The sequence below is a fragment of the Chinchilla lanigera genome, unplaced genomic scaffold (genome assembly GCF_000276665.1).
Source record: "Chinchilla lanigera isolate Chin_1 unplaced genomic scaffold, ChiLan1.0 scaffold00057, whole genome shotgun sequence".
In the NCBI taxonomy this organism is placed as follows: domain Eukaryota; kingdom Metazoa; phylum Chordata; class Mammalia; order Rodentia; family Chinchillidae; genus Chinchilla; species Chinchilla lanigera.
In genome coordinates this window covers 3,388,402-3,416,091 of record NW_004955458.1, presented here as the reverse complement: position 1 = coordinate 3,416,091, position 27,690 = coordinate 3,388,402, and the positions used below count along the sequence as shown (strand labels likewise).

The 27,690-nt window shown below is 47.0% G+C and overlaps 2 protein-coding genes across 3 annotated transcripts in view; one reads left to right on the top strand and one right to left on the bottom strand.

The window, feature by feature from the left end:
- The window catches only part of Sarnp (SAP domain containing ribonucleoprotein), a 54,751-nt gene extending 35,102 nt beyond the window's left edge, over nt 1–19,649 (top strand). Inside the window, exons 10-12 of one of the 2 annotated variants that reach the window (XR_262968.2) lie at nt 10,935–11,024; nt 12,990–13,157; nt 18,091–19,649. Coding sequence is in view for 1 of the 2 variants with exons in the window: in XM_005397259.2 (XP_005397316.1) it covers nt 10,935–11,024; nt 12,990–13,031 (132 nt within the window). In the remaining variant the exon portion in view is untranslated. Of the gene's footprint in view, nt 1–10,934; nt 11,025–12,989; nt 13,271–18,090 lie in introns of those variants that run through there. The other variant, XM_005397259.2, reaches the window with a different exon arrangement.
- On the bottom strand, nt 18,052–27,690 carry Gdf11 (growth differentiation factor 11; the record flags this gene model as incomplete). The annotated part of the gene is given in 3 exon segments (XM_005397510.2): nt 18,052–21,283; nt 21,795–22,192; nt 27,398–27,690. Coding segments are annotated over 3 exon segments (1,072 nt in total), but the record flags the coding sequence as incomplete, so codon positions are not given.

Here is a 27,690-nt window from a genome sequence, read left to right as displayed (position 1 = left end):
AAAAAAAAAAAAAAAATGGTGATTTAGTTAACTAAATCTTTTCATTTTCAAAGATTCTTAGGACAGGTTATTATTCTTCAAATAAATTTTTATAAACTTATAAAAATTTATTTGAAGAATGTTCTGCATTTGGTTCATATCAGATATTGAATTCAGTGCCTGGCAGTGGAGCCCAGTGTGGTGGTACATGCCTGTAACCCCAGCTACTTGGTAGGCTGAGGCAGGAGGATCACAAGTTCTAGGCCAGCCTAGGCTACTTCTAAAGGGGGAGCCACCATGCCTGGCTCAGAATCTGTTTTTAAATATTCCAGATAAAAATACTTTTCCCAGTGGTCATTCTAAGCTTCTGAATGCTCAGGTAACTGTCAGTCTTTGCTTTTTCATTCTCTGTATATTTTTAGCTAAACCAGCATTTACCTCCACTCAAAAGTTTTAGCTTCCCTCTGTTGAGTTCTTGACATTTCTACCAAGCTCTGTATCGCTTATCGTTAAAAGCAGCTGCTTCCTGGCTTTTAAGAGAGGGAGGTGGAGACTTTTAAAAGAAACTTGGTTTGGGGGTCTCAAGTGTGAAGCCTTTATTTCCTCCACCTGCTTTGCTTTGTCCTACAGTCAGCTAGAGCAAGACTGAGGCGACCTCCTCTGAGGTCAGGAGAGGTCGGGGGAGAGCCCGATTTGGATGAGAGAAAGAAAAAGTGATAGCTAGTGTGGCAGCGAGTGTTTGGTTCTGAGTTTGTTATGCTTCAAGTCCTGTGAAGAGTTACTATTCATGATGGTCTTTAATCCTGATGTACCTTTAAAGTGCCTCGCACCCTACTGGTTCTAGGAAGTTGACTCTGATCTCACAGTTGAAGACCGCTGAGAGTAGGTGAGAGGGTCGTGCTGAGGAGGTGTCCTGTGTAGGTGTGGGGAGACAGTCGCACCGTCTCCGCCATGTTTCTGCTAAGGCCGCAACGTACCGTGCTAGTCTAGCCCATCACCTGTAGTCTGACTAAGCTGTGTGTGTTGGATTTTCGGGACCATCCGTATTCTGTGATCTGGCTGGCATAAAGCCTTGGGAGGAGACAGGTTCAGGTGGGCCTCTGAAACAGGGTAGGAGGTGAGAGCTGTTCAAACATTAAAGTGTCTCTGAGAGAAAAGACCTCAGTTGTTGCTGCTCACCCTGTGGGTGTGCAGTCAGAAGCTCACTTACCCTGCCGTGTTTCGTAACCTTTACCTCGGGAAGTCAAGGCCATGTTGTCATTAATCTGTGAGCCCTGAAAGGCCCAGACCCTGCTTTTCATCCTGCCGTTAGTCACCCAGCAGTGAGATTCAGGAAAGTTACCAGCAGGGGAGGCCCCCTCTTTTCCTTTTTGCCTCACTACATGACCTTCCTTTGGAAAAATCAGGTTGGTCTGAGAACTCTTAACATCTTACTGTAGTAATTTGTAAAAGGGGGCAGTTTCTTGTTATTTTTGCAGAATTAGGACTATTGTAGCTCGTTGTGACCTTCTCTTCCATCACTGTAGGGTAAAGACTTGTGAGGAAAAAATTAGTGGCAGTACTGAGCTTCCCTGGAATGCCCCTTTCTCCCTGTAACGCTAGCTCTGGCTCGGTTCTTCAGATTGAATTTGGTTTTTGTACATAGTGTAAGAGGGGTGATAGGTGAATTTGTTACACCAACCAGTAGCAATGCCCGACTTGGTTAATTCTTTGGTCTCAGAGAATAATGAGGATATTTCTTGAGTCTCCTCAGTATTTGGTTTGTGTCCTTCAGAATTATTGAGTTTAAATGTGCTAAATAGGCCAGGGTTATTATTCTTGGGGTCACTGCTGTGTTTCTCTTTTTTGCGGTCTAGAGTGGCATTAGTAATAAGGTGGAAGAAGGTGAATGCTTGCTTTGAACATGCAGCTGATGGGGTGGGTGCTAATTATATCAAATTGGACTCCTTTTGGCGGAACAAATAGCCACAGAACAGTCCAGGAATGGTATTCTTCATTGTATTCAGGGTAAAATTAGTAAGTTTTGAATTTGAATCTTGAAGATACAAGTTGAGTTTGGAAACAGCTAAAACTCTGTTTTGGGTTGGAGATACTGATACTGGTACTCCACTGGAAAAGCAGCAGTCCCTTTAGAAAAATTTGTGGTATTTAGCTGCCACCTCCTACAACTGACCTTCCACTTGGAGCTCAATTCGTGGCTACAGGGTGTATGTCATAGAAACCATTGCCAAGAGGACTTGATTTAAAATTTCTAATTTAACGGAGTACCTCCTTTTTTTCTTGTTTTCCTTCTGAAGGCATTGAGATATTTTTAGTTAAATCCCGTTATGTTTGGCAAAGAATAAGTTCTTAAGGGACCAGCAGCAGCCCTGTAACACCACACTTCATCTTGTTATCTAAGCTTCTAGCTTTGGTTTTGCTATTTGACCTTTCCTCTCTTGTCTCTCTGTGTCTCTGTCTCTGTCTGTCTGTCCGTCTGTCTCTCTCTCTCTCTCTGCATCTCATATTTCTCTCTCATGTCAACACTTCTGGTCTCTCTTTTCTAATAGAAATATTTTCAAAATTGACCTGCCAAAAGCCAGGTCACACGTTTGGCCTTAAACTTGGTAACAGCTAATGGGAGGAGCTGAACACAGTGGCACAGAGATCTACAGAGTTTACAAGGTAGAAAGTAACATGTTGCTTATGTGAAAGGCATGATAATTTTGGGTGTAGAAGCAAGAAAGAAAATTTCCCATGGTCCTCATAATATAGTAATGTAAGGAACGGCATTCTACATCTTTACAGTAACTCATTAGGGAATTTATAAGCCTCATGAGGTTAGAGATCTTTATCTTATTTATCTCTGTATTCCCAGTGTCCAGAATAGCATCGGACCTGAAGTAGACACTTGATTGATAAACTACTTAATAAATCAACTAATTTTATGGCTGCAAGAACTATTGAAAATGTTGATTTAAACTGACAGCACAGAAGCCAGTGAAAGCAGTTCCTTAGAGACCTGTGGAGTACCTGGAATTGGATCTACAAAGACAGAGACAGGATCCCCAGTTCAGTCTCCTTAGATATTGTTATGGTTTGTATCCACATGTACCCCTAAAGCCACATGTGGCCATAGTTTTTTTCAGAGGTGGCTGAATCTAGAGAATGTGATTGATTGGCAGTGCGGTGCTGGAGTTACGGGTGGGTGATTGGTACTGTCCTTACCCTGGTAGACTGGATACAATATAAGGGACAAAAAGAGGCTTGCCTCGTGCTGTCTCTCGTTGCTTTTGCTGCCTTGCTGTCTTCTGCTGCCATGAACTGTTGCTTCTCTGCCATGTGCCGCCTTGCCTGACTGAAACCTCTATAAGCTGTGAGCTAAACAGGCCTTGTCTTATCTTTGGGTGTCAGGTGGTGCTTGGTGGTGAAGACTGTGGTTTGATTCTGTTGCTACTCTGCTGCACCCTCAGTTTTAGCCCTAAACCTAGTCATCTGTCCAAATGCTCATTTCCCTTGCAGTTAAAAAGTTTCCTGTTGCTGGTCATAGATCCGATTCTTACCATCCTTTGGTATTTCCTCTTGTGCAGAGGAATAAATAGCAGTTACCGTCAAAACTTGGTTAGTCTCAAACTTGAACATTTGAAGGACCAGAAGGAATGTGACAATAAAACCATCAGCTAACGTTTATTTAATATCCCTTAATATAGTTGCTCTGTGCAAAGCACTGTCACATGTTCGTGTCTCAGTCTTGTAGCAGTTCTTTTTTTTCTTACAAATACTTTTTTTTTTTTTTTTTGAAAAATTGAGGATTTGGCAAATGTAAAGGAAACAGAGAGAAATGCATTTTGAAAAGTTGATGTATTCTGAAGTGCTTAGCTTGGCACTGTCTGTCCCATAATGGAAAATGATAGTAATAGCGAGTTAAGGGGGTATTTGGTTATAATAAATATAAGTCATGCCTTCTGTCCTGCTCTTACATGGATGTTCCTCTTGCATAATTCTTTCTCATTTTTAAGTGAGATTTTTAAAGAGAAGCAAATGACTATTTGTGGTTACCATGAGGCTTGCATGTGCTGAAATTATTGGCGTCACTGAGATGGCTTAGTGTTTCACGTATTTTGAAGCAGGGGGAGTCTGAATATATAGTGCTTGCTCCTCTGATTTGGGGGTGCACGTGGTGTGTTTTCTGGAGTTTTCATTTGATAGAGCACTTCAGATTTAGGCACTTCCCTTTTTTCAGGAATATGCATGGGAAGAAGAAGAGTTTTGTCAGTAGTTGAGCATTTGGGGGGAAAAATTGAGAGAGAGAAGGAGAGGCTTGCAGATGCACATGACACTGAGCTGCAGGGGTCAGTACCGCTGCAGATGTACAGCCCATTTGTGCACTTGAGAATGACCTGGGGGAACATTGGCCCGATGAATGCAGAGAGAGATGCATTTTGAGCAAGGTAATTTCTCTCAGATGGGTCTCACCATCCCGTGAATCAAAACCTGTCAGCAAGAAGCTAAAGATGGAGTGAAGTTTATTGTACATTTGTTTCCAGGCGACACCATCACGCTAGAAGGGTTAAGTGAGACAGATCATTAGAACCATGTTGATTTACAGGGACCCTCGTGCACTCTCCCTGCAGGGAAAGGAGGAGAAAGGCCATGAGAGAGCAGCTGAGGGGTGCTGGGTTGCGGGAGGCAGGCTGTTTGTAGGAGATAAGGAAACTGTACACCCGCTGCCAAGAGTCCCGGATGAATCTGGCTCAGATGCTCTGCCTGGATCTCCAGGAGAGGTCCCGAAAATCTGGTTAAGAAGGGAAGTTCATTAGGAAATCTCTGATTTTAGCTTTAGAGCCGTGGTGGCAAACTTACGGCACGCATGCCAGAGGGCTGTTTGTATCATTGAAAGCTATAAAAGGTTCGCCATCACTGCCTTAGAGGGTAGAGAAGTATATTTACTTCCCTTTTTCTTTCCTCACCTTTGAGCTCAAAAGGAAATGCGAGAAATTTAATTTAGATTTCAGACTCCTGCAATGGAGAATATGGAGAAAAACTCTCCCTGCAAGCCAGATGAACTTAGGCTTTGTGATGAGATTTGTGAAGCGGGTGGCATCAGAGTTGCACTGAGATGCTAGCTAGGTTTTAGCAGTCGTTCATTCTTCCTCTGTGTTTTGTACTTGCTGAAGTATTCCTAGTACTGAATTGAATGACAGTTAACATATTGACTAGCCCAGTTTGTTCCCAAGAAGAGGTCCTCCTTCTTATAGTGACACACGCCTGTAATCTCAGCACTCAGGAGGCTGAGACAGGAAGATGTTGAGTTCAACATCAGCCTTATCTACATAATGAGACACTGTCTCACAGACCAAAACAAAAACAGACTCTGGGTGCAGTGGCACACACTTAAAATTCCAGCACTCCAGAGGCTAAGGCTAATAAGGCTAAGGCAGCAGGAAGATGACAAGTGAGCCCAGTCTGGTCAATTTAGTAAGACACTGTCTCAGCAAGTAAGAAGAGCTGAGGATGGAACTCATGCAAAGGCCCTGGGTTCAGTCTTCTCCCCACCTACCTTCCATAAAAGAAAAGATGCTCCCTTTATTTCCTCTGAAAAGGATCTCATTATGAAATTCTCCATTTATATCCCTTCACTTTTATCTGAGTCATAGTAGGGAAAATCAGATATTTCCCTCTTAACTTTAGTAGTAAAAATATAGTGGGGCTTGGGTTTATTGGAAATACTTCCAATTCTTTATTATACTTCAACAAATAGAGCCGGGGATATAGCTCAGCAGCTCAGTGCCTGCCTGGCAAGCACAAGATCCTGAGTTCAATTCTCGGTACCAAAAAAATAAAACAAAACAAATAGAATAGAACAGTTAGCCAAAGTTAGAAACAAAATCAGCTAAAAAGAAAGTGAGGTGTGGTATGAGGCAGCCTGGGGTACATAGCAAGACTCTGTCACAAACAAAATAAAAGTCAGCTAAAATAAACTGTAGTGTAAGAATTCTAGCTGGAGCTGGACATGGTGGTACATGTCTGTAATCCTAGCACTCTTGGAGTCTGAGGCAGGAGGATTGCATGTCTGAGCCCAGCCTGGGTAATTTAGTGAGACCCTGTCTCAAAACTAAATGGGCTGGGGCTATAGCTAGAGTCTTTTCCAGGAGAGCTCCATTATTAACTGGAGTCTTTTCTCTGAATCCTTAATTTATAGTAAAGTGAAGACAGGTGTTACAGTAGAAAGGAAATGAGCATTGACCTAGTGTTATGAGCGATATGAAAGTGGTTAAAGTAACTCAGGTACTTTTAGCTAAAGGTTGTGACGATCTTCTGCCCTCTATTCTCCTACCGTTTCTCCGGAGTAATGCTTATGTGAGATAGCAGAGATGATACCATTAGAAAAGTAGGTTCTTGAATACTTTCCTGGGTTCCAATCCTTATGTTGGTGCTTATTACAGTGTTTGTGAGACTTTGGGCAAATTACTTAAATCTTTCTAACCCTTAATTTTCATATCTATGAAAAGAATTTAATCATACCTACTTCATATGATGATTACAAGAATTAAATGAAGTATTGCATGTAAAGAACTCCATGTAGTACAGTGGCACATAGGAAGCACTCAAGTGCTTGTGATGATAATAGTACTGTCACTTTACTTTATGATTAAAGACCAGAGTACTTTTTCTTAGAGTTTGGCTTAGTGCTTTTCAGTGGCTTAGATTACATTAATTGGGCACTTAGTGTAGATTTGCTAGTGGTTATAAAAAGGTGGAAAAATTTGTAGGCGATAGTTTATGCTAGTAATGTACTATAAATAAATAACTCATGTATAAGATTCCTCACTCCTTCAGAACCTCAAGTTTTCTTGGCTCCCTTCCTGCTCACTAGAAAGCAGATGTAGCGAAAGGGAGAAAATAAACCGAGAGTGCCAGAGACTGAGAACACAACACTCCTGATGCCTGTGTTCACAGAGCTGACTAAATGGAGCACTTAGTGCTGGACAGCTGCCCTGCTTTTGACTGTAGAGGTGGCTGCTGCGGTTACAGGGACATAGGTAATTTCTTTGTTCGGGTAGAGGGTATCGGTATTGAAAAATTCACGTTTTTGTCAGTCTGTTTATTATCTTTGCTTTCGACTCTGTCGTGTTGGAACACCCAAAGACCTGCCTGCCTAGAGACTGGAGAAATACACATTCATTGGGGTTTAAAAAAAATCCAGCTCAGAAGCACCACATGAGAAGCTCATTTAAAGTAAACTGTCCTCTGGTAAGGGTGGGTATGACTGCTGCAGAGTAGAGGGTCTCTTGAGATTATGAGAGGATGAGGTCTTAGGAGAGCTGAGCCAGGTTTTAGAAAATCCTTCCAGGGGAAAATACCTGGAGAGCCACCAGCTATGTCCTCATCCTAAGGCCGAGCCATTGATTGCTGGTGTCAGAGTGTAGTGACAGGGTGTGGGAGGGATGTAATTTAAAATAATTCTAAATGGGATAAAATAGTAACGTTTAGACCTTTGGTAATGTATGTGAAACTCTGACACTGAACGGGGTTGAGTGTGAACAGTAGTTCAGTCTCTGAAACAGCCTTAAGAGAACGGGCATCTCCAACTCGTAGTAAGCCGAAACATTTTCCCCAGTTGCTGGGCAGACATCATGGAGCTCATGGGTTCTTGGAAAGGGTCCAGTTTGTATCTCTCTTAGATGACTGCAGACATCACCTTTTTTTCAAAATTATTTTATACTGTTCAAAACTTTCTGTGACTTTGCTGGGTATTTCAGGCAAACACTTGGCTTTCTTTGTAAGCTTTCAGAAACACCCTGTGGCTCTCTATTGGGTTAATAATATCCCTTAGTTACTGCAGGCTGATCAGGTCCTCAGTCTCCCAAGTGGGTGCACGGCAAAGGCTGAATAAAAAGAGGCAGGTGGAATGATTGCAGGGCTCCAGGAGGATCAAAGACCTTTCACAGAATTCGAGATTCTCTCAGGGCTAAGACCTCTTTCTCTGGGTGGCCCGTATTTATTTGGTTATCAGAAGAAGGGAGAGGGGAGTACTCAAGAAGGGCGGGACCACTCAATGGACTTCTCCAAGTAAGGTATTAAGTTAATCTACCCAGGAGAGAGATGCCTGAGGCTACAGTCTTTATGTAGTTGAAGTTGGATCTCGATGTCCTTGGCTGTGATCTTGTCTTATCCTTTGAGGCCTTCTGGCTTCATCTGCCATTACAGGCTTTAGTAGGGACCAGTGACTCACAGAGGTTCACTTACTATATAAGTCCACGACTCATCTCTAGACAAGGAGCCTAGGCCTTGGACAAAAGTAAACATGAAAGCCAATTGGTTAATTGAAGTCCTGCTCAGGGCTGCTTCATAGTGGTCGCCATCAGCTCTCCTCCCCTTCTGTTCTTCCATAACTAAATGGAACTTTCAAGCAGTTTTTAACAAGTATTTTGGATATTTTCTACCTACTTGTTCTCTATAGTTGATGAAACCTGAGTTTTCCATGTCTCCAAATTGCCAAAATTTGTTGAACAAAGAAATTTGTTTATGAGTATTTCTTACTGTTTCTTTACTTATGATTACCGAGTCCTTACTTATGATTATTGAGTCCTTATTTAACCAAAATTAAGTTTTGATGCCTGGCGTGATGGTGCATGCCTGTAATCTCAGCATTTAGGCTGAGGCAGGAGGACCACAAGTTCAAGACTTAGCCGTGCTAACATAGTGGTATGCTGTCTCTAAATAAACAAATAAGGCCAGGGATATAGCTCAGTGGTAAAGCATGCTAGGTTTGATCCCCAGTACCACCCCCTAAAAGAGTTTTCAGTCATTCTAGAAACAACATCTATATATTGTACTATATTAGCATGCCACCACACCTGGCTTTTTCAAACTTGTTCTTAAAATAATTTGCTCTTGGTAGAACCCTAGGAGAACTACCTCAGTCCCTTCTTAGGCGTGTCGCCAACAACCTAGCCAGGTCCCACTAGATCTACCTCTTAAAGGTTACACCACTTCCCAGCATCTCCACACTGGGAACAAAGCTTCGAGCACTTGAACTGTTAGAGAAAAACCCATCCAAACCACAGTACAAGCTTTATTTAGTGAGTTTTGTGTCTTTTCTGCTTGTGTGGCCTTTAGCTCTTGGTACAAGACTACCTTGCATATTGTAACCATTTTGCCTTATTGTAACCATTTTGCTGCCAGGCAGCTCTGATTGGTTTTTTCGTTTTTGTTTGTCTTTTTAAGACAGGGTCTCACTATGTAGTTCAGGATGGCCTTGAACTCACTTTGTAGCCCAGGCTGGCCTTGAACTCACAGTGATCCTCTGGCCTCAGCCTCCGGAGTGCTGGGATTACACGCATGTGCCACCATGCCTGGCCAGGTAGCTCTGATTTGAATTGACTCACATTGGGCAGCTTGAACCACCAGTGGTACATATGTGACTATCCCAGTGAGCAGCTTGTATTGCTTCTCAGGGGGTCTTTGATTATAAGAAGGCAAAGGCATTGATTTAGCAGACCAGATGTCATCATTTTACAGGTTCTTAAGGAAAACATTAGGATTGTATTAAAAAATTACATTCCTTTTTGAGACAGAGTTTTGCTATGTATGTAGTTTAGGCTGATCTTGAACTCAGCCATCCTCCTGCCTCAGCTTCCTGAGTGCTAGGATTACAGGTGAGTGCCACCATGCCAGGCTAATTTTGTGGTATAGCAGTTGTAAATATATATTATATATACTAGCAATAGGGTACTTATGAGATTTCCATGTTAAGATTTAGAGAATTGATGGGGGCAGTTGAGATGGGGTCTCACTATGTAGTTCAGGCTGGTCTATAACTCACTGTGTAGCCCAGGCTGGGCTCACAGTCATCCTTCTGCCTCAGCCTCCCAGGTGCTGGGATTATAGCCAGCACCACTCCAATTCTGGGATTATTGCCAGGTGAACCACCACACCTGGCAAAATTTAGAGAATTGATTATTAATAAACTATCAACCCATGGAAAAAAGCCATAGGTGCAGATTACTTGAAAACAATCACTTTATAAAAGTTTCTTTAGGATCAGCAAGAAATGCATGCAGTAGCCAGGTGTGGTGGTGCATGCCTGTAATCCCAGCACTCGGGAGGCTGAGGCAGGAGGATCACCATGAGTTTAAGGTCAGCCTAGGCTACATACTGAGTTCAAGCCAGCTTGAACTGCATAGTGAGACCCTGTCTCAAAAAAAGAAAAAGAAAGAGGGAAAGGGAGGGGGGCACACAGGCACAAGCAAAACAGAGAATGTTATCAAAAATTATCTGAAAAAAACGTGTGCTGCTATTGTTTCAAAAAAGCTAGATCATTATATTTTGTGCACTCCATACAAATCAGCCACTTCTATTTATAACATTTTTTTAAATTCACAAATATAAATTGCTTTTAATTTAATGAAATGTATTGATTATTCTAATAATCTTAATTGGTATGAATATTATTGATGAGTATTTATGTTTGGGCAGTATTCAAATTTAAGCAACTAACAGATTTGGTTTGTTTATAGACTTTTTATTAATTTTTTTAAATAAAAAGTTCAGGCCCAAGGATGTAGCTCAGTGGCTTAAGTGCCTGCCTGGCAAACGTAAGGTCATGAGTTTGATTCCTGGTATCAAAAATAAATAAATAAATAAATAAATAAATAAATAAATAAATAAATAAATAAATAAAAATCCAACAAAAGTGATTAGATCCATTTCTACCACCAGTGGTTCAGGACACCCGAGGCAGCAGTCATGCATGTTCCACCAGTCACTCAAGCCAGAGGGAACATGTAAAGTTTCGAGACAGGGTCTCTGAGTTGCCTGGGCTGTCCCCAAATGTGAGATTCTCCTGCCTCCGACTCCCTAGCAGCAGGAACTACATGTGTGCCGCCCCCCGCCATGCCTGGTCATAACTTACTCTTACTTACTTTATGAATAGCTAGCTTGTTTCAACAGTGTTCTTTGTTCCTAAACAGTCTGAAGACGATGAAAAGCTGAAAAAGAGGAAGGAGCGATTTGGAATTGTCACAAGTTCAGCTGGGACTGGAACCACAGAGGATGCAGAGGTGAAGTATACTTATAAAGCTTCATAGTGCTCTTGAAACAGAGGATGAGTACTGTGAGTGGAGAAGATGCCTGTGTTTCTCCAGCCTAATTCCTGAGTTCCCAGATGGAAAGATTTGCCTTTTGCTTGATAACTTTTCTCGGGATGAAGTAGTCACACTGAGTTCCATCAGTGTATTTAATTCGTTATTATAGTCCATTAGCCTAATAACAAAGAACACAGGACCTGGAATCAAGGAGGCTTCGATTTAAAAGTGGTTTTACCACTTCTTATACTTGTAAGTTACAGGTACTTTCCTGACCTTCGTTTCATCATCTGGCAGGCAGAGCTTCAGACTAGGGTTTTGAGAGTGAAATGAAATTCTGAAAAAGGAGATGATTTTATGCAAAAATACTTGAAATGATGCCTGTCATGTTGTAGTAGTGGTTATTACTATGTGTGGGGTATATTTCCTTTGATCATTTAATGAAAGCTACCTCCACGGGTGTGTTTGTGCCCGACTCCCCTCTGGAATAGGATAACATACTCAGATGAGGCTTCATGCTTACAAATAATTTCTTTAAATGAAAGAGTAGGTGTTCCTAAGCTTTGTATTCATCTGTGGGGCTGGAGATACAGCTCAGTGGCATAAGCGCCTGTCTGTATTCGTCTGTATCTCACGTTCTTTTAGGTTATAGTTCATATTCACTGAGCTTGAACATTGACAGATAATGTTGATTTGCCGAATTGAGAGTATCCTTACTGTAATGGAGACCAGGTATCGCCTCGGATGAATATAGAGAACAGTGTAAGCTGGGTGTGGTGGCGCACGCCTGTAATCCCAGCACTTGGGAGGCTGAGGCAGGAAGATCATTGCGAGTTTGAGGCCAGCTTGGGCTACACAGTGAGCTCAAGGTGAGCCTGAACTGCATAGCGAGACCCTGTCTCAAAAAAAAAAAAAATAGAGAACAGTGTAAATAACTATTATTTGTAGAATTACTGAAAATTTCTTGGGTAGCAAGGAACTTGGATGTTCTTTCTTGCTTTTATTTAATCAAGATTTTATTATATTTTTCATCTACTTCCGGATATAGCTTCTAAAAATTTGTTACACACTCAAAATGTAAAGTTTTTAGCCAGACATAGTGGCACATGCCTGTAATTCCAGCACTCAGGAGTCTGAGGCAGGAGGATCACCACAAGCTCAAGGCCAGCCTTAACCCTCTAATGTCCCCAACCCTCTCGACAGGGACTGGAAATATATATGCTGATAGCTCGGAGCATTGTCACTATTAGGAAAATCTCTATTGACAGATTTGTCAGAGCCTAAAATTATACAGCATGGGTTATACAAATAATTTCAGACAGAAACGCAAAGATTGGAGAAATGTGAGCAGAGTTCTTTGTGCTACTGAGAACAAAATGCTACCTGTTCTAAGTATCTGCTTACTTACTGATTTACCAGGATGAGCTTGCAGTAAATGTAGGCTTTTCTCTGGATTAGAGGCCTGAGAGATATCCACTGCCTGGGCCTGACTGTGCAGATGGGCATTCTCACCACTTCCATAAGTAATTACTGGTTAACCCCTTGTCCTCTGAAGTCTGCCATCTCCCCACTGATTAGAAGACCTTGCCCAGCCTGTTAAGGACCCCTTATTTCTAGACTAGCTTGTTCTAAAGCTGAGTGGCGCTCTTGTCTGGGAAGTCTTTCCACCATAATTCTTCCTTCCCCCTCCATAAAAAAACTTGGCCACCCCCCATAATCCTTTCCTCCCACTCCTGTTTTACACTGAAGTACCCCAGTTCTCACTGGATAACTGTAGAGATTCAGGAATGAAATTTCTGGCTGAAGAGCTTAAAGTGTCTGGGTCGTCCTTTCTTCCTGGACCTTGTGACAGTTCATGTGAGTTTGGGTTAAAGCAGCCAGGAACCTAGGCTACTGTTGTCCTACAGTCTAATATTTTTCTTCATGCTTTTTTTCTTACAGGCAAAGAAAAGGAAAAGAGCAGAGCGCTTTGGGATTGCATGATGAAAAGTTGTTGATGCTTTCTCTTCTCCGGTGGTTTCCATTTCTGATTCTTCTTGGTCACATATATCCTAAGTGCACAGTCACGTGCCTGTGTCCTGCCTCGAAATGAGGGGGCATGTACCCCAGGTACATCCGTGAACTCCAGCAGCAATTTGACCTGCTGCTGTTCCAACTTTAAGGTTGTTGTGGTTTTGTTTTTAATTATTTTGCTTGTTAATAAAAAAAAATAGAAAAGACAACAATGTGTTTTATTAGGTGCTCCTTTAAGTTCTTAGAGCCAGATTAGACCAGATAAGAACTTCAGGGGTAAGTATCGGAGGGAATCAGCCATAATGCCTTTATCACTTAAGACAAGGAAGAGGATCGAGTCTCCCTTTAAGCCTATTTAGTCCCTTCTCTCATAATCACAGGCATCTTTTTTACCTCTGGATCCTCTGCAGTTTGGAGTGACCCCCTGAGAGAAAATAGGGAGAACATGGGAGGTTTAAGGTGATACAAAGGATATAAATACAAGGGCTAATGATTAGTATTCTTTATCATAAGCTAACATTGAAGTCTTGTTGGATAAAATGGAATCCAGAGTCCTGCAATAAGAAAGGCCTAGCTGGGTTGGTGCCGCACACCTGTAATCCAATGCTCAGTAGAGTGAGGCTGGAGGCTCGCTGCAAGTTTGAGGCCAGCCTGGGCTACATGGTGAGTTCAAGGCTACCTGAATTACATAGCAAGACCTTGTCTCATAAATAAATAGAAATAAGAAAGAAAGGCCCTATTTTCCAGGATGGCCTGGCAAGATACTCTGTGGTCAGTATGTTGGAGGGATCTTGTTGGTTATGCAATTTAGGAATGTAGATGAGCTACATAGCTTCTCAGAGATAGAAGAGAACTAGAGATTCAAAGCATGACAAAGGATGTCAGGAGTTTTACGCATTCACCATTGGGAACCATATGCAGCTAGACTAGATGCTTGCATTCCTTCCTCCCTTCATTCGTTTTCCTTTTATGGAGCTGGTGGTTGAACCCAGGGTTTTGTGCCTGACAGGCAAGTGTTCTACCACTCAGCTACATTTCTGCTTCCTAGTTGAGCCCTATGCTAATTTATCCCCCTCTGCTCCAGAAGTTACTATTGTAGTTTTTTTTTTTTTGGTTTTTCTCCGGTACCGGGAACCGAACTCACGACCTTGCGCTTGCCAGGCAGGCGCTTTGCCGCTGAGCTAAATTCCCAGCCCCTGTTACTATTGTAGTTTTGATGGTAATGTTTCTGATATTACTAAAGTTGATTTTTCTTGCTTGAGGTTACTACTTAGGAAAAGCTTGGCTTTCCCCTGACAGGTTGCTTGTTTGCGTATCAAATTTTGTGTAGATCTGAGACCTGGTCCTTAGTCTTTTTGAAAGTATTAGTGAAGGATTTGACCTCTTAATGTGTTGTTTTGCTGGTTTCTTGGGGGAAGAGGATGATAAAACTTACAGCTTGGTTCTTTATAGAAGATGTTGCTACCATGATGAATTCCCGTATTGCTGTGGTCCTTATTTCTACCAAACGGTTGTGGTTAATAAAAAGGCAACAGTTTGATCAGTTTCCCTGACGTTAAGAATCTCATTATTTCTGCAAATTTTCTGGTTGGTGAGGATGGTAGGGACTTAAATTTAGACACTTCAAAAAAATAGCCCTTGGAGAGCAGATCCAGGGTTTACCCCGTTGTTGTGAATTTTGCCCCGAGACTTTAGAGAAATGAATGAAGGAGAATGTTGGCTAAAGCTCTGTCACCTCAAAAATTTGCTTTTGGAAACAGGGTCTCACTATGTAGTTCAGGCTGGCCTTGAACTCTTCTTACTAATTTAGTCTTCAGAGAGTTTATTTTGTTTACCTAAATAGAACAGACATTTAGGCTTATAATTCTTTATCAGGGAGCCAAGCACCCTCCCTTCCAGTCCCCCAATCTTCCTGTAGCTGATCTAGCGTCCAGATGTGGTTAGCGGACTCTAATCCTTGTTCTGAAGCCGTGACATTCTCTGCATACCTGGAAGCTCTTAATGAGGGAGTCTATAAAAGCTGTGGAGGAAGCTAGCTTGCTTAGCTATAAATCTGTACTTTTTATGACTAGGATTTTTTTCTCTACCATCACCCTAAACTGCTCTGCTTCCGGCCCCAGCTCCTGAGAGGTGAAGATAGAAGGATAGAAGCTTCTGTAGAGGTGAAGGCCACAGGAAGGTGTGAATAAGGACAGAACTTCTTGGTGTTGTATGTTTGAGGTAGAGTCTCACTTTATAGTTCAGGCTGGCCTTGAACTCACTGTATAGCCCTGTAGCCCAGCCTGGCTTTGAACTTACGGTGAGCCTCCTGCCTCAGCTTCTCCTGAGAACTGGGATGACAGGCATGCGCCACCATGCCCAGTAGTGTTTTGTTTTTGAGACAGTTTCTTAAGATGTTGCCGGTGTTGCCTAAGCTGGCCTTGAACTGGTAGTTCTTCCTGCCTCACCTTCCTGCATGGTTGAGACATAGCTACATGCCGCCATATCCAGCCTCTTTCTGGTGTTAAACTGAGTTCTTTGTTGTCTGCCATGAGAAACAGATGCAGGGAGAGGAAGGGACTTAGATAATTAGGGAGAGATCTCTTTTCCCTGTTCTTTTATATGAGGCATCTGATACACAGTACTACGGATTATTGAGACCCCCCTCCCCAACAGTCTAACCTTCCTTTCTGAAAACATCTCGACTCCTGGTTTTTCCCTCCAAAGGAAAATGTTCACCCCATGTGTTCCTGTCTCATTTTCTCTTTCTTCTCTTGTCCCTGTAGTTTCCCCCTTTTCATACCGCTATTAATAGGTTACAGTGTAGGGTAGGATTTTGTTGCTGTTTTATTTTGTTTTCTGTTTTTTGGAGACTGGTTCTTGCTTTGTAGCTGGCCTTGAGCTCATTATGTAGCCCAGGCTGGCTTCCAACTTACAGTGAGTGAGCTTCCTGTCTCAGCCTCCCAAGTGCTTGGATTACAGGCATGTGCCATCAAGCCTAGATAGAACGTAATATCTTGTAGCAACTGCTTAGCTTCAATTCCTCATTCTGCTATTCTTGTTCTGAAACCTTGGGCTAAGTACTATCTTCCTGACTCTTTCTAGACTCTGCCAATAAAAAACCTTATTGTGAAGGTTCTCATGAAAGTTAAGTGATAGTTACATTATTTAATCAGTACAGCTTACTGTAGTTTGCATAATGGCCATTGAATAAATACTAGTTCTTAATTTTATTTAGGTAAAATTAAGATGTAGAGCAAGTGAAAAAATTTTTCCCTGAACAGTTTCCAGCCAGAGGATGGTGATAGGTGTGGTGTCTGTGCATATACTTGCGTATGCTGTTGTGTTTGGAGAACAGGAAGAAGTGGGCAAGAGTCCTATTTACTCCTTTAACGCCAGGTGATTGGCAGGAGAGCTGTCACTGTCACTGGGGCATTGCCTTTCTTGCTTCTGACCCACTATAGACCAGAAACTAAATGTCACTGCTATCTGGTTCTTAGCTCTGGAAGCACACCTCATACCCTAAAACTGGCAAAAGCAGAGTATAGGGTAGCTGCTCATGTGCGAGCGTGGAGGGTGTTTTGCACAAAAAAAACGAAACTTGACTTGAGAATTGGTTTCTTCTGTGCAGGAGACAAATGAGCAGTAGGGGAGAGGACCCATTTTTGGCTCAGGCCAGTAGCCTAGGAGTAGATGGTAAAGTGGCTCCTTTGGGAGATGAGGTACTGCGTATCACTTCTGTCACTCATCTTCCATCTCAACCGCGCCTGATCCCAGCCTGTTTTGTAGTTGGTCTAGGGCAAGGTGGACCAGTCAGTGTGCTGACAGAACTGACAGGACAAGGAAAGTATGGTAGCACATCGACTGGCAGTGGCCCTGTCCATTCTGGATCAGGTGCTGTCCCAGCCTAGCTTTCTTTTCCTTTTCTTTCCTTTTTTGCTCCTTTTTGAGACAAGGTCTCACTGTGCAGTTCAGGCTGTCTTCAAAGGTGCAGCAATCCTCTCACCTCAGCCTCCCAAGTGCTGGGATTACAGGCGTGCACCATCATGCCCGGCCCCCTTTTTTCTTTTTAAATAGGTCAAGCATCCCAAGATGAATGTAATTATTATGTAACATGTATATCAAAATTTAAAAAAAAAATACAAATCAGGCAAGCAGGACATAGTGGCACACACCTGTAATGCCAGCCTTCTGAGACTGAGGCAGGAGAACTGCAAGCTTAAGCCTACCCTAGGCAAATTACTTTAGACTGTATCTCAAAATCTAAAGCAAAACATTTTTTAAAGGGTGGGGAACATAGCTAAGGGGCAAAAGCCTTGAGTTCAATTCCCAGTACTAGCAAAAAAGAAAAAAGTCAGCTGAGCCTCGTAGTACATGCCTGTAATCCCCACTTGGGGAACTGAGGCAGAAGGGTCACCACGAGTTTGAGGCCACCCTAGGCTACATAGTGGGTTAAAGGCCTGCGCTACAGAGCAAGACCCTGTCTCGAATAAAAAAAAAAAAAAAGAAAAGGCATGGTTCTTTTGCCAACCCCTCTCTTGAGCCCTGGGCATTGTGCTTCTGGTACCTGGCGCAGTTTCTACAGTGGACTCAAGACTGAAGTGCTTGCTTCAGCACTGTTGGACATGGTCAAGGTAAATGGCTGCTGGTTCAGTTTATGTAGAAATCTAGGATCATGGAGTACAGAAGAACAGGACAGACTGGGTCATCTTAAGAGAACATCTAGATTTTCCATTTTGCAGAGGCTGGGAGCGTTTTTGTATTTTTGGAACTGTTTTGGATCAAGCTGTCCAGGTTAGAGTTGTTTCAACTCGCCTCCCCTTTCCCGGCCTCTGTACCTGTCCCTTGGACTGCGTTTCCTACCCTTACCCCACATGCCCTTCGTGGGTTTTTTTCTTGTTCCAAGGACCCCGTTTTCTTAGGTGTAAAGCAAAGGTTTCCTCTCAGCTCCTTTTCCGGTCTCTGAGGTGTAAATATGGCGCTTGATTAGGGAGAAGAGTTCAGCACTGAATTCTAAACTCTTTGACTGCTTTTATTTTTCTTTTTTCAGGTTCAAGTGCTGGATTGTGTCATGTGACCATCCCAAAACTCAGAGCACCCTCTGGCCATCTTTGCCCTCTGTCACATAACTTGAAAACTGCCTGATGGCCTTTTTGCAGTGGTCCCTCCCAGGAAGCCGTGATTTCAGTGAAGAAGTCCTTTCCAGCATTCCAGTGCCCTGTCAGCCCCATATTCCTCAGACACCCTTAACAAACAAAGGCAATCACGCACACGATGTAACAAATACACAAAGGAAATAATCACACTAATAATATGTTCTCAGGGGCGCTCGCCAGGGTCACACGAATAAGGTGGAGGAGGGGTGCTCCCTCCAGGTTGCTGGACTGTGTCCCCCAGCCCCTTCATCCCATGCTCTTTGGGGATAGGGATGAACGGGACCGAGACTTCAGCTCCTAGACTTACACTTGTAAGAGAAACTCCTCCTCCTCCCCTGCAAAGGTCTTTATTTGGTGGTCTAAAGGGGCAGTATGTTGTGTAGTGCCCCAGCTCTCGACTGTGGAGGGAAGTTACCTGATGCCTACTGCCCAACCCTACCCTGTCCAAGATCGAGAGATACTTGATCTTGGGGGAAGCATTTTCTTCACTCTCCTGCCCCTCTCCTACCAAAGAAATGTGAATGCATCGATGGTGAGGTGTCTTACTCTCCGTTGAGGCAGAAGGGTGACGAGCAGGGCTGGAGAGGAGAGGCTTGGGTTAGCGTAGCTGCTGTCCGGGAGGTTAGTTGGAAAGCGTAACAGCTCCTCCTTATTCCTCTGCTGAAACACCTTGTCTCATTTTCTCATTATGAGAATAGGTGTAAGACGCTCAAGCTCAGCATTACCTTCCCAAGGTGACCACGTACCTTTGTCCCTTCCATGGTCTGGTCCAAGCGGGAGAGAGACGCCCTTAGGAGGAACTAGCCTTCCGGGTTTGCTCTCCGGCATGGGCTTTGCTTCAGTTCAGTACCGTTTCCACCAGACCATCACTGTTGGATTTACTTAAGAGTGGGAATTTGCTGCAGGTTTTCAGCCCCGTCTCCTGACGTCCTCTAGGCTCTAGCCTGGAGCCAAGAGGTCCGTGGGTGAGGTATGGATAGGGTGTGGAGATTCTCAACTCAGGCACTCTCCAGCTGGCAGGCAGCAGGGAACTTGGATTCTCTGAAGCCTGTGACTCCTCTAAGCCTCAATCTCTTCACCACTGCTCTGGTGCCCTGGTTATGTGGTCCCACAGCGAGAGGTATTTTATGTCCATAAAGTGCCCGTGGTAAGTGCTCAGAATTCATCTCTTGGCTGTGGCGGGTGCTGCTATTTCTCTTTCCATTGAGGGGAAGAAACTGAGGCCCAGCGAGTCCAGAGGAGGGTGCGCTGGGATTGTGGGAGGAATGAGTGGGCCCAGCTAATGACTTGCAGTGGCAGTCAGTCTGCTGCTTCCTAGCTTCCAACCCAGGGAGTCTGTCCTTCCCGTCCTCCGCTGTAACCGGCCTTGCAGATGCCTGTCCCCACTGTACTGTTCCCTCCCTGCTGCCAGATACTGCTATATTCCAAAAATAAAAAATAAAAATTATAGACACTCTGCTCCCTTGTTTGCCCTCCTTCTACCCTGAGCTTTGGGGTGGGGGGACTACAGTGTCCCCCTGCAGAATCCCTTCCACCTTGGTCTGTTGGCCCTATTCCCTAGCCCAGAGCAGTGATTTGGATTCAGATGCCCTGTAACCTTCAGCCTACTTAACCACTCCTTTCTTGACCCCTCCAAATCCTTCCCAGACCTGGGGGACTCTGGGATCTTTTTTTTTTTTTTTTTTTCCATTGACCTGAAGATAGAGGCTGGGAGCAGGGACATTCCACAGGCTCTTTGGTCTCTCTCTGCTGAGGGGAATTTGGGTTTAAGCAGGCTGTACCTTCTGGCTAAGTACATCAGTACCATGAAGAATGCTGGCCTGAGGGTTAGTAGCTCCATAGCTCGTGGATGTTGAGGACTCGCCTTTCTCCAGCTCTTAAACCCTAGCCCGTTCCTGCGTCCACGCCGTTCAGTTGGCCGCAGGTTGGTTAGGGTACTTAGGGGTTAGAAACTCACATGTGTCAGCCCTCTTGCCCTTTACCCCATTCCCAACCCTGGAGGCTTTATACAAGTGCTTAAGCGGGTGGGCATGGGGGAGGAGCAGGGTTTAGGGAATAAGGGACAAACGGGGCGTAGTGGGCAGGGGCCCTCCTAGTCCAGTAAAGCCAAATACCAACAAATGAAAAGTCACAATAAATAAATAAATAAGATTCCCGAACCCTTTGCCCCTGCCCTCACTCCCCTTCCCCGCCACGGCTGGAGGAAGCGCGGGAAGAAGCTGAGAGTGGGTAGATCTCTCTTACTGAGTAGTCAGGGGTCTCCCCAGACTCAAGCCCCTCACCTTGCCAGTGGAAGGAAGGCGGCTTGGAGCGGGGCGCTCATTTATTACTCCATGCCGGTCTCTCCCAGTGTTTGTCTCTGCCTCGCCTGTCTCCTCTGCCTCTCCATTCCTTTGCCTTCTCAGTGCTGCTCTGTGTGTTCCTCTGTCTCCATCCCTCTGTCTACATCTCTCTGTCTCCCTGCCAAACCTTCTCGCCTACAAACCTCAAACGCTCCACCCTGACCGTGCCCCGCCTCTCCCTTCCTCCCAGCCCCTCCCCTTCGGCCCCCACCTGCCTCCCTCGGGTGTATTGCACACTGCTTGGTCAGGGAACATGGTGTGATGTTCATGGGAAGAGGTGGAGGGAGCTCTAGGGCCTGGGGGGAGGGGCAGGGCCGGGGTCTCAGGGGAGGGTCTGTGGGGGCGGCATCCACTGTCCCCCACCTTAGGAGCAGCCACAGCGATCCACCACCATGCCAGGGATCTTGCCGTAGATAATCTGCTGCTTGTCATTGAAGTAGAGCATGTTGATCGGGGACATCTTGGTAGGGGTGCAGCAGGGCCCGGCAGAGCCCCTCGGATTGGCCTGCTGCACCAAGTGGGTGTGTGGGTACTTCTGCATGAACATGTACTCGCACTGGCCGGAGCAGTAGTTGGCCTTGTAGCGCTTAGGTGCGATGATCCAGTCCCAGCCGAAAGCCTCGAAGTCCACTGTGAGGGGGTATCGGCAGCAGCGGGACTCGCTGGAGTGCTCGTCACAATCCAGGCCCAGGTTCCGCCGGGACCGCTTGGTGTTCTCCAGGACTCGAAGCTCCATGAAAGGATGCTGAGGGTCAGGGAGAGGGGAGAGAGGTGTGACATGGCCCTGAGTAGTTCTTCGTCCCCGTTCCTTTCCCACCTGCCTCTCAGCAGGCATCAGAATAGAGTCCACTGATTTCTCAGCTATTTTCTTTTCTCCCACCCCCAGACCTTCGTCTTTCTTGCTCTCTAGCCATCTCTCCAACTCACCTTCTTCCCTCATGCCTGCCTGGCAACCTGACCCTGAACAGCCCCTTGGCCCGGGGCCACGATAGCCAGGTTTTGTGTTCTCACGGATCTCCCATTAACTGTCACCTTCACCCCAAATTCAGCTTTCAGCTGTTGCCTGGCTTGCGTCCCTGAAAAGTGATAGCTGTCACCCCATCCCCCACCAACTCCGCTAGAATCAGTTCCTGGCCCCAGAGGAACAACACTGGTCCCCAGCCCCCTTCAGGTTCACGGTCTACTTCTACCAGCATTCCCCACTTCCTCAGGGCCAGGTTATACATATCCACCACCACTTCAGGCCCCCTGCTCACCAGCCCCTCAGCTCCTGGCCCCAAGGAGGTGACAGCCAGGTCTGTGCCACTGGGATCAAAGGCGTTGATCTCGATGCCCCAGTTGCTCTGTGGCTGGCGGAACCAGCTGTGTAGCACTTGCTTGAAGTCGATGCTCTGCCAGTGGCCGGAGCGCGAGTGCAGCTCAATCTTGAGTGAACGGATACGGATGTGACGCCGGCCTCCACCCCCTCCCCCTGCAGTCCCTTCCCCAGTTAGGGGTTTCAGTCGCAAGATCTGCAGGTAGACTGTGGCTGGGCGGGGCACGGGCCGAAGGTACACCCACAGCTGGGCCTTCAGTACCTTTGTGAACATCACCTTGGGGCTGAAGTGGAAATGGCAACAGAGAGGGCTGCCATCTGTCTGCACTGCGGGGTCCGCTGATAAGAGAGAAGGGGGCAGAGCATCAGCAAAGGGCGTTGTAGAGGGGGTCGGCAGCACCGGGGGGCATTGGCAGTTTGGACTCAGGCAGTTTTCCTGTTCTTCACCCTCCTCCCTTGCCTGTATGGTTGGCAACTGTTACTGTGTCTTTGATACCCAAACAGTGGCTCCTGTCTCTAGGATGATGTCTTGGGCTGTTCTTCCTGATCCGCACCCATTCCCTCACCCATTTACTCTGTAAGTTCTCTGCTAGATAACCTGAATTCTCCTTCCACCTGCATCCTTCCTTCTTCCGGTGTCCCCCAGCATATAAGGCTTGGACTTTTTCTGTACCTGTAATGTTCTTTACAGAAGCCGTGTCTTCCATCACATCTGCTATCCTTAGGTCACCTTGCCCCAAAATACTCTTTTTTAAAATTTTTATTTCCTTATTTGTTTTTGTCTTTTTGAGACAGGGTCTCGCTGTGCAGTTCAGGCTGGCCTTGAGCTCACTTTGTAGCCCAGGCCGGTCTCCAACTTGCAACGATCCTCCTGCCTCAGCCTCCCAAGTGCTGGGATTACAGGCGTGTGCCACCACGCCCGGCCCCAAAATACTCTTGATTTGCCTGTTGGATAGTGAGCCACCTCCCAAACCAAGATGGCCTCCTGCTAGCTCAGAGTCCAGGGGAGTGTGGTCTAATTATCTCATAAAGTAAGCCAGAATTCAGATCTGGACCTCTTGTCTCATTCCCAGGAGCACACCGTCCAGAATGAACTACCCAAGTGCTCTCTGTGCATCTGACTCCCCACTCTCCCCTAAGAACAAGTTTCCTTAGTTGCTTCCTCATTATCGCCACCATTACCACCTTGGCTTTGGAGAAAAGGAAAAACTTGTTTCCACTTGTTTGTCCAAAGCATCAGAAATAATATTCAACACACCAAGTCAACTGTGGTCAATTTTTTTCTCCCCAGGGCTTTCCTTTGGTTTCTCATCCCAGTACCAGTAAGTCTTCACAAAGTCTCAGCATCCCAATTTCATATTTTGACCCTTTCCCCCATGTTCTGGTCTATGCCTTGACCCTTTGGTCTAAAGGATGATTCTCAGTACATCCCTCTGCTTCGATTCCAGCTCCTCCCAGTTCCCCTTCCTAATCTCTTAAATCAGTTGAGAATGCCCTAAAGCATGTCTTCTCTGGACAGGAATGCTCATTCTCCTATATAGAAAGAATCTGGAATGAGCTTCCAGAGTTCTGTAAGTTTGCTAGGAAGTCCAGGTCATGCACATGTATCATGCGCAGGTCTCACGTACTGAATAGTCATGGAGGACTTGGACCGTTGTCCCCCATCAGCACTGCACCCCCCAGAGGACTGAGGACCTCCAGAGGAGGTGGGAAGGAGGACAGCACTTAATGATCTTCATGCATTCGGGACACCATACACAGAGCCCTTCTGAAGCATATTTTTTCTTGGTTATTGAGGCCCCAAGGCTGTGGTAGTCCTCTCAAGTTACCCCACCGGCTGGAATTTCAGTATTAGTGCAAGGAACGAGGGTTTTTGAAGTGAAGATTGAGAGATTAGGAAAATAGCTGGGGCAGAAAAGCTACTGGGGAGATCAGAAAGGACAAGCAACAATCCAAACGCCACATTATAAAAAATAAATAAATAAAAGGACACTTTATGCCTAATCTCAGCACAGGAATCGACTTTCCTGCCGTTAGATTTGCATCTTGCGGAGGGACACTGTTGGTAACGTGTCTGCTTTGCTTACCTTTGAGTGCTTCCTTGACAAGCAGTACTCAGTAAATACAATCCGAACGAACTCTTAGTTCTACATTACACAGGCAGGGCCGGGGATATAGCCCAGCGGTACAGCGCCTGCCTGGCAAGCACAAGGTCCTGAGTTTGATTCCTGGTACCAAAAATAAATAAATAAATACATAACCCAGGCAACTGCCTGAGAGTTCTTAGTTGAACCAAGTTTAACCGTTCCTTGCCTCCTCCTTAACCTGTATCTGACCTTATCCACCAATATCTGACTTGGCAGTGTGATAAAGATAATTCTTGATTCATAGGAGCATTAAATGAGCATTAAGGGGCTGGGGATTTAGCTCAGCGGCAAAAGCGCCTGCCTGGCTTGCGCAAGGTCGTGAGTTCGGTTCCCGGTACCGGAGAAACCCGCCCCCCCAAAAAAATGAGCATTAAATAATGTGAAAACAGTAGTAGTAGAGGTCCTCAATAAAGGCTGGTTGATTTGTCGTGTACGTTCTAAACATACCTCACTACCTACGCTACCCAGACTTCGGAGAGGAGGGGTGGGCACGATGCCCCCAGTCAGTGGCGCCGGCCTATGGCACTTGTGTCACAGCGGGCTGTTCCTACCACTGAAAGCTCTAAAAGGTTCGGCATGAGTGCTCTAAATCTTCGGTTCCTTTAGACAAAAGTTCCCCCATCTTCACCACAGGGACTCCTCAAACACTTCTCCCCCAGCGGACACGGTGACAGTCAGTGCTGCTGGGGGACAGGATACGCACAAAGTGAAGGGACAGAGGAAAAGCGGGGAGAGTTCGGAGAGGCCGAGGGAGAAATGGAGAAAGGACAGGAACGGAGACAGGTTACAGGAGATCAGCAGAGGAAGGGAGTGGGCGGGAAGATCAGGCTGTGGCGAGAATTAAGTTTTGAGTTGGAAAACATCAAAACGAGGTGGAAAGGAGTGGGTGAGGGTTAAGAGACAGAGGTGGGAAGGAGCTGAACCCAGTGGGGTACGGAGGAAGAAGGAGAGGGTACAGGAGGGGGAACAAAGGGGAAGCAGGTAGAGCTACAGAGGGAAACCGGGCTGCAGAGAGCCCCTGGCGCACACAGGCCCGGCGCCGGTGGGGAGGGGAAGGGGCCACATCTGTGTCGGATTGATCTGGTTGGTGGCAGGCAGCAGGTCAGGTTTAGTAGGCGGTGCTGGTGGGGGAGAGAGGTCATTGCACTATTTTCAGCGAAAGCCCAACCCCCTCCCTACCCACCACAGCCGCCGCCTCCTCCACCTCCGCTGCCAGCCCCCCCACCCTTCTCCCAACCCAGGCTGGAAGGCCTAGGGGCTGGAGGTTGGGCTGAGAGGGCAGGGGCCTCTCAGTGCAGGGAGGAGAGACAAACTGAGGGGCTGGGCTTGGCTCCCTGAAGGGCAGGGGGCTGGGTTCCCAGGATGAAGCCCGGGGTGGGAAAGCCTGAGAGGGTAGAGGGAACTAGGGCAGGCACAGCAGCCTAGGAGAGGTGGGGGCTGGGGTCCAGGGTTGAGGGCTGGGGGAGGGGAGGCAGGGGGAGGGGAGTAGAGGCCATCTCTGCTGACAAACACCTCCCCCGATTAGCAGAGCACAAGTCTCTTATTAAAGCGGGTCCCTGGGGATTAGACTATAAAAGTCTCTTTTTGCTTTTCCCCTCTCTCCCTCCCCTCCCCTTTACTCCCCCTCCTGGTCTTAAGAGCTCAGCTAGCTCTTAAAGGGGACGTACAATACCTGGCTGGAGACCCTGTTCCCTAGTTACCCAAATACCGGAGTGGCACAGGAGTGGAAGTTGGGGTGAGATTCCACCTGCTGCTGCCCCCCACCAGACCTCACCTGTACTGCCCAAAACATGCACGCTGGAGCCCCTTCACTTCCTGGATCCCGGTAACCGCAGCTAATTCCGCCCAGTGCCTTCTGGTTAAGGGATGCTAGGTATCGTGGGGAGCCAGGGCAAGTCCACAGCCGGATCGCCCATCCTGGAAATCCTCGTACTGCCCCACGCACGCCCGGGAGCACCCCCCTTACCCTGCGCGCTCTTTCCAGCAAACTCTTTGTCAGAATTTCTGTGCCACCGTTCCCTGGGATCCCCACCCCCACCGTCGCCCTCGGTCAATCTCAGACTGACCGTAGCTTCCCCAAGCAGAAGCCATAGGAACAGAAGGGAAACTGAGGAACCCAAGACAAATGTCCATTCCTTCCCACACCCCCACACACGGCCCTTCCCACACCCTGGACGTGCGTCCACTTAGTTTCCTGGCTCTCTGAGTTTTCTTTATAGTCCTGACCAAGGACTGTGGAGTGAGTTCTGCAGAAATGCGGGCGGCAGCGCCAGGCACTCCTCCTAGAAGCACACCTGAGTCTCCGCGCCTCTCCTTAGGGTGGGCCGCTGGGACTCCCCTCGGCCCCGGCTTTTTATGACCCATCTGCCAATAAACCGCCCCCCTTCTGTTCAAAGTCATAAAACCAAACGGGGGAAGGGGGACCTTGCCACACCACCAGGGAATACGAGTGAGCCTGGTTCCCCGGAGTTGAAAAGTGGGGGGAGACCCCCTGGGGGAGGGGAAAGTCACCTGACCCTCGGGAGAGCTGGGGGTGGGGGTGGTAGTATTGGCCTGGATTTTCCAGGCCATAAAATTTCAAAGCAGCTCATGTCTATTAACATGTTCATCTTCCGTTTGGCCGGGAGCTTGGATGCCTGGGTCCCCGCACACGCCCCCACCTCGTTCTTTCTCTTAAGTCCAGCTGAGGGTACCGTGGGTGAATAAGGGGCGCAACGCTAAGGGCTGAGTAATCAAATGGTTGCCCTTAACACCTAGGGCATTGGAGTTGAATTCTCTGAGCTTGCTCGGTACCGAGAAGGCGCTGCTTTTCTGGCCCGTGGGATACCCAGGGCGAGATACACAGCTCAGGATGCAGAAAGCCGGCTGTGCTGCCCCGAGGGACGCAGGGTGCCGGGACTGGAAAAGCAGCGCTCAGTTCTCCGCAGCCGGGTGGGTGCGTTGCGGAAGGCGGGGCGGGGAGCGGTGCCAGGGCGGCGGGGAGGCAGCACTGCGGGCCGGCTGGCACTGCGGGGTCCAGGGGCCGATTCTGCTCTGCAGCCTCCCCTGCAAGACCCTTCAGGACCGAGTCGCTGCCCGGTTCCCTCGGTCGCGGCCCCAGCTTCCCCGGGCTGCTCCAACGCGGGTCTTTCCCGCACTCGGGGAGCGGAGCAACGTCTCACCGCCGCCCCGCCTGCCCCCTCCCACCTCCGGGCACCTGGCGTGCACAGAACTCCGCCGCCCATCTCCGCCGCTCGGAAAAAAGTTCTGTGAAGTAGCCCCCGCGCCCCAATCCGTCAAGTTTTCCAAGTGAAGGCTGCCGGGCCGGGGCAGCCGGAGCGCCCCGCCAGCAAGCGAGCGGCGCCCTTCCCCGACCGCGCAGCGCCGGCCGCACCGCTCCGTCCCGCTGCCCACTTACTCTCCTGGGCCATGCTGATGACGGTCTCGGTGGTGGCGTGGTACTCGTCCTCCTCCAGGAAGTCCTCGGGCTGCAGCGCGTCGCCCTGGAAGTCGTGCAGGTCCAGGATCTGCTGCAGCGGCGGCGCCTTGGGCAGCAGCTGCTTCACCACCTCGCGGCTGATGTTGGGCGCCTCCTTGAGCCGCAGTTTGCTCAGGATCTGCGACTTGATGCTCTCCAGGCGCAGCTCGCGGCTGTGCTGCCGCCACACGCACACGGGGCAGCCGTCCGGCTCGGGCGCCGCGGACGGGGCC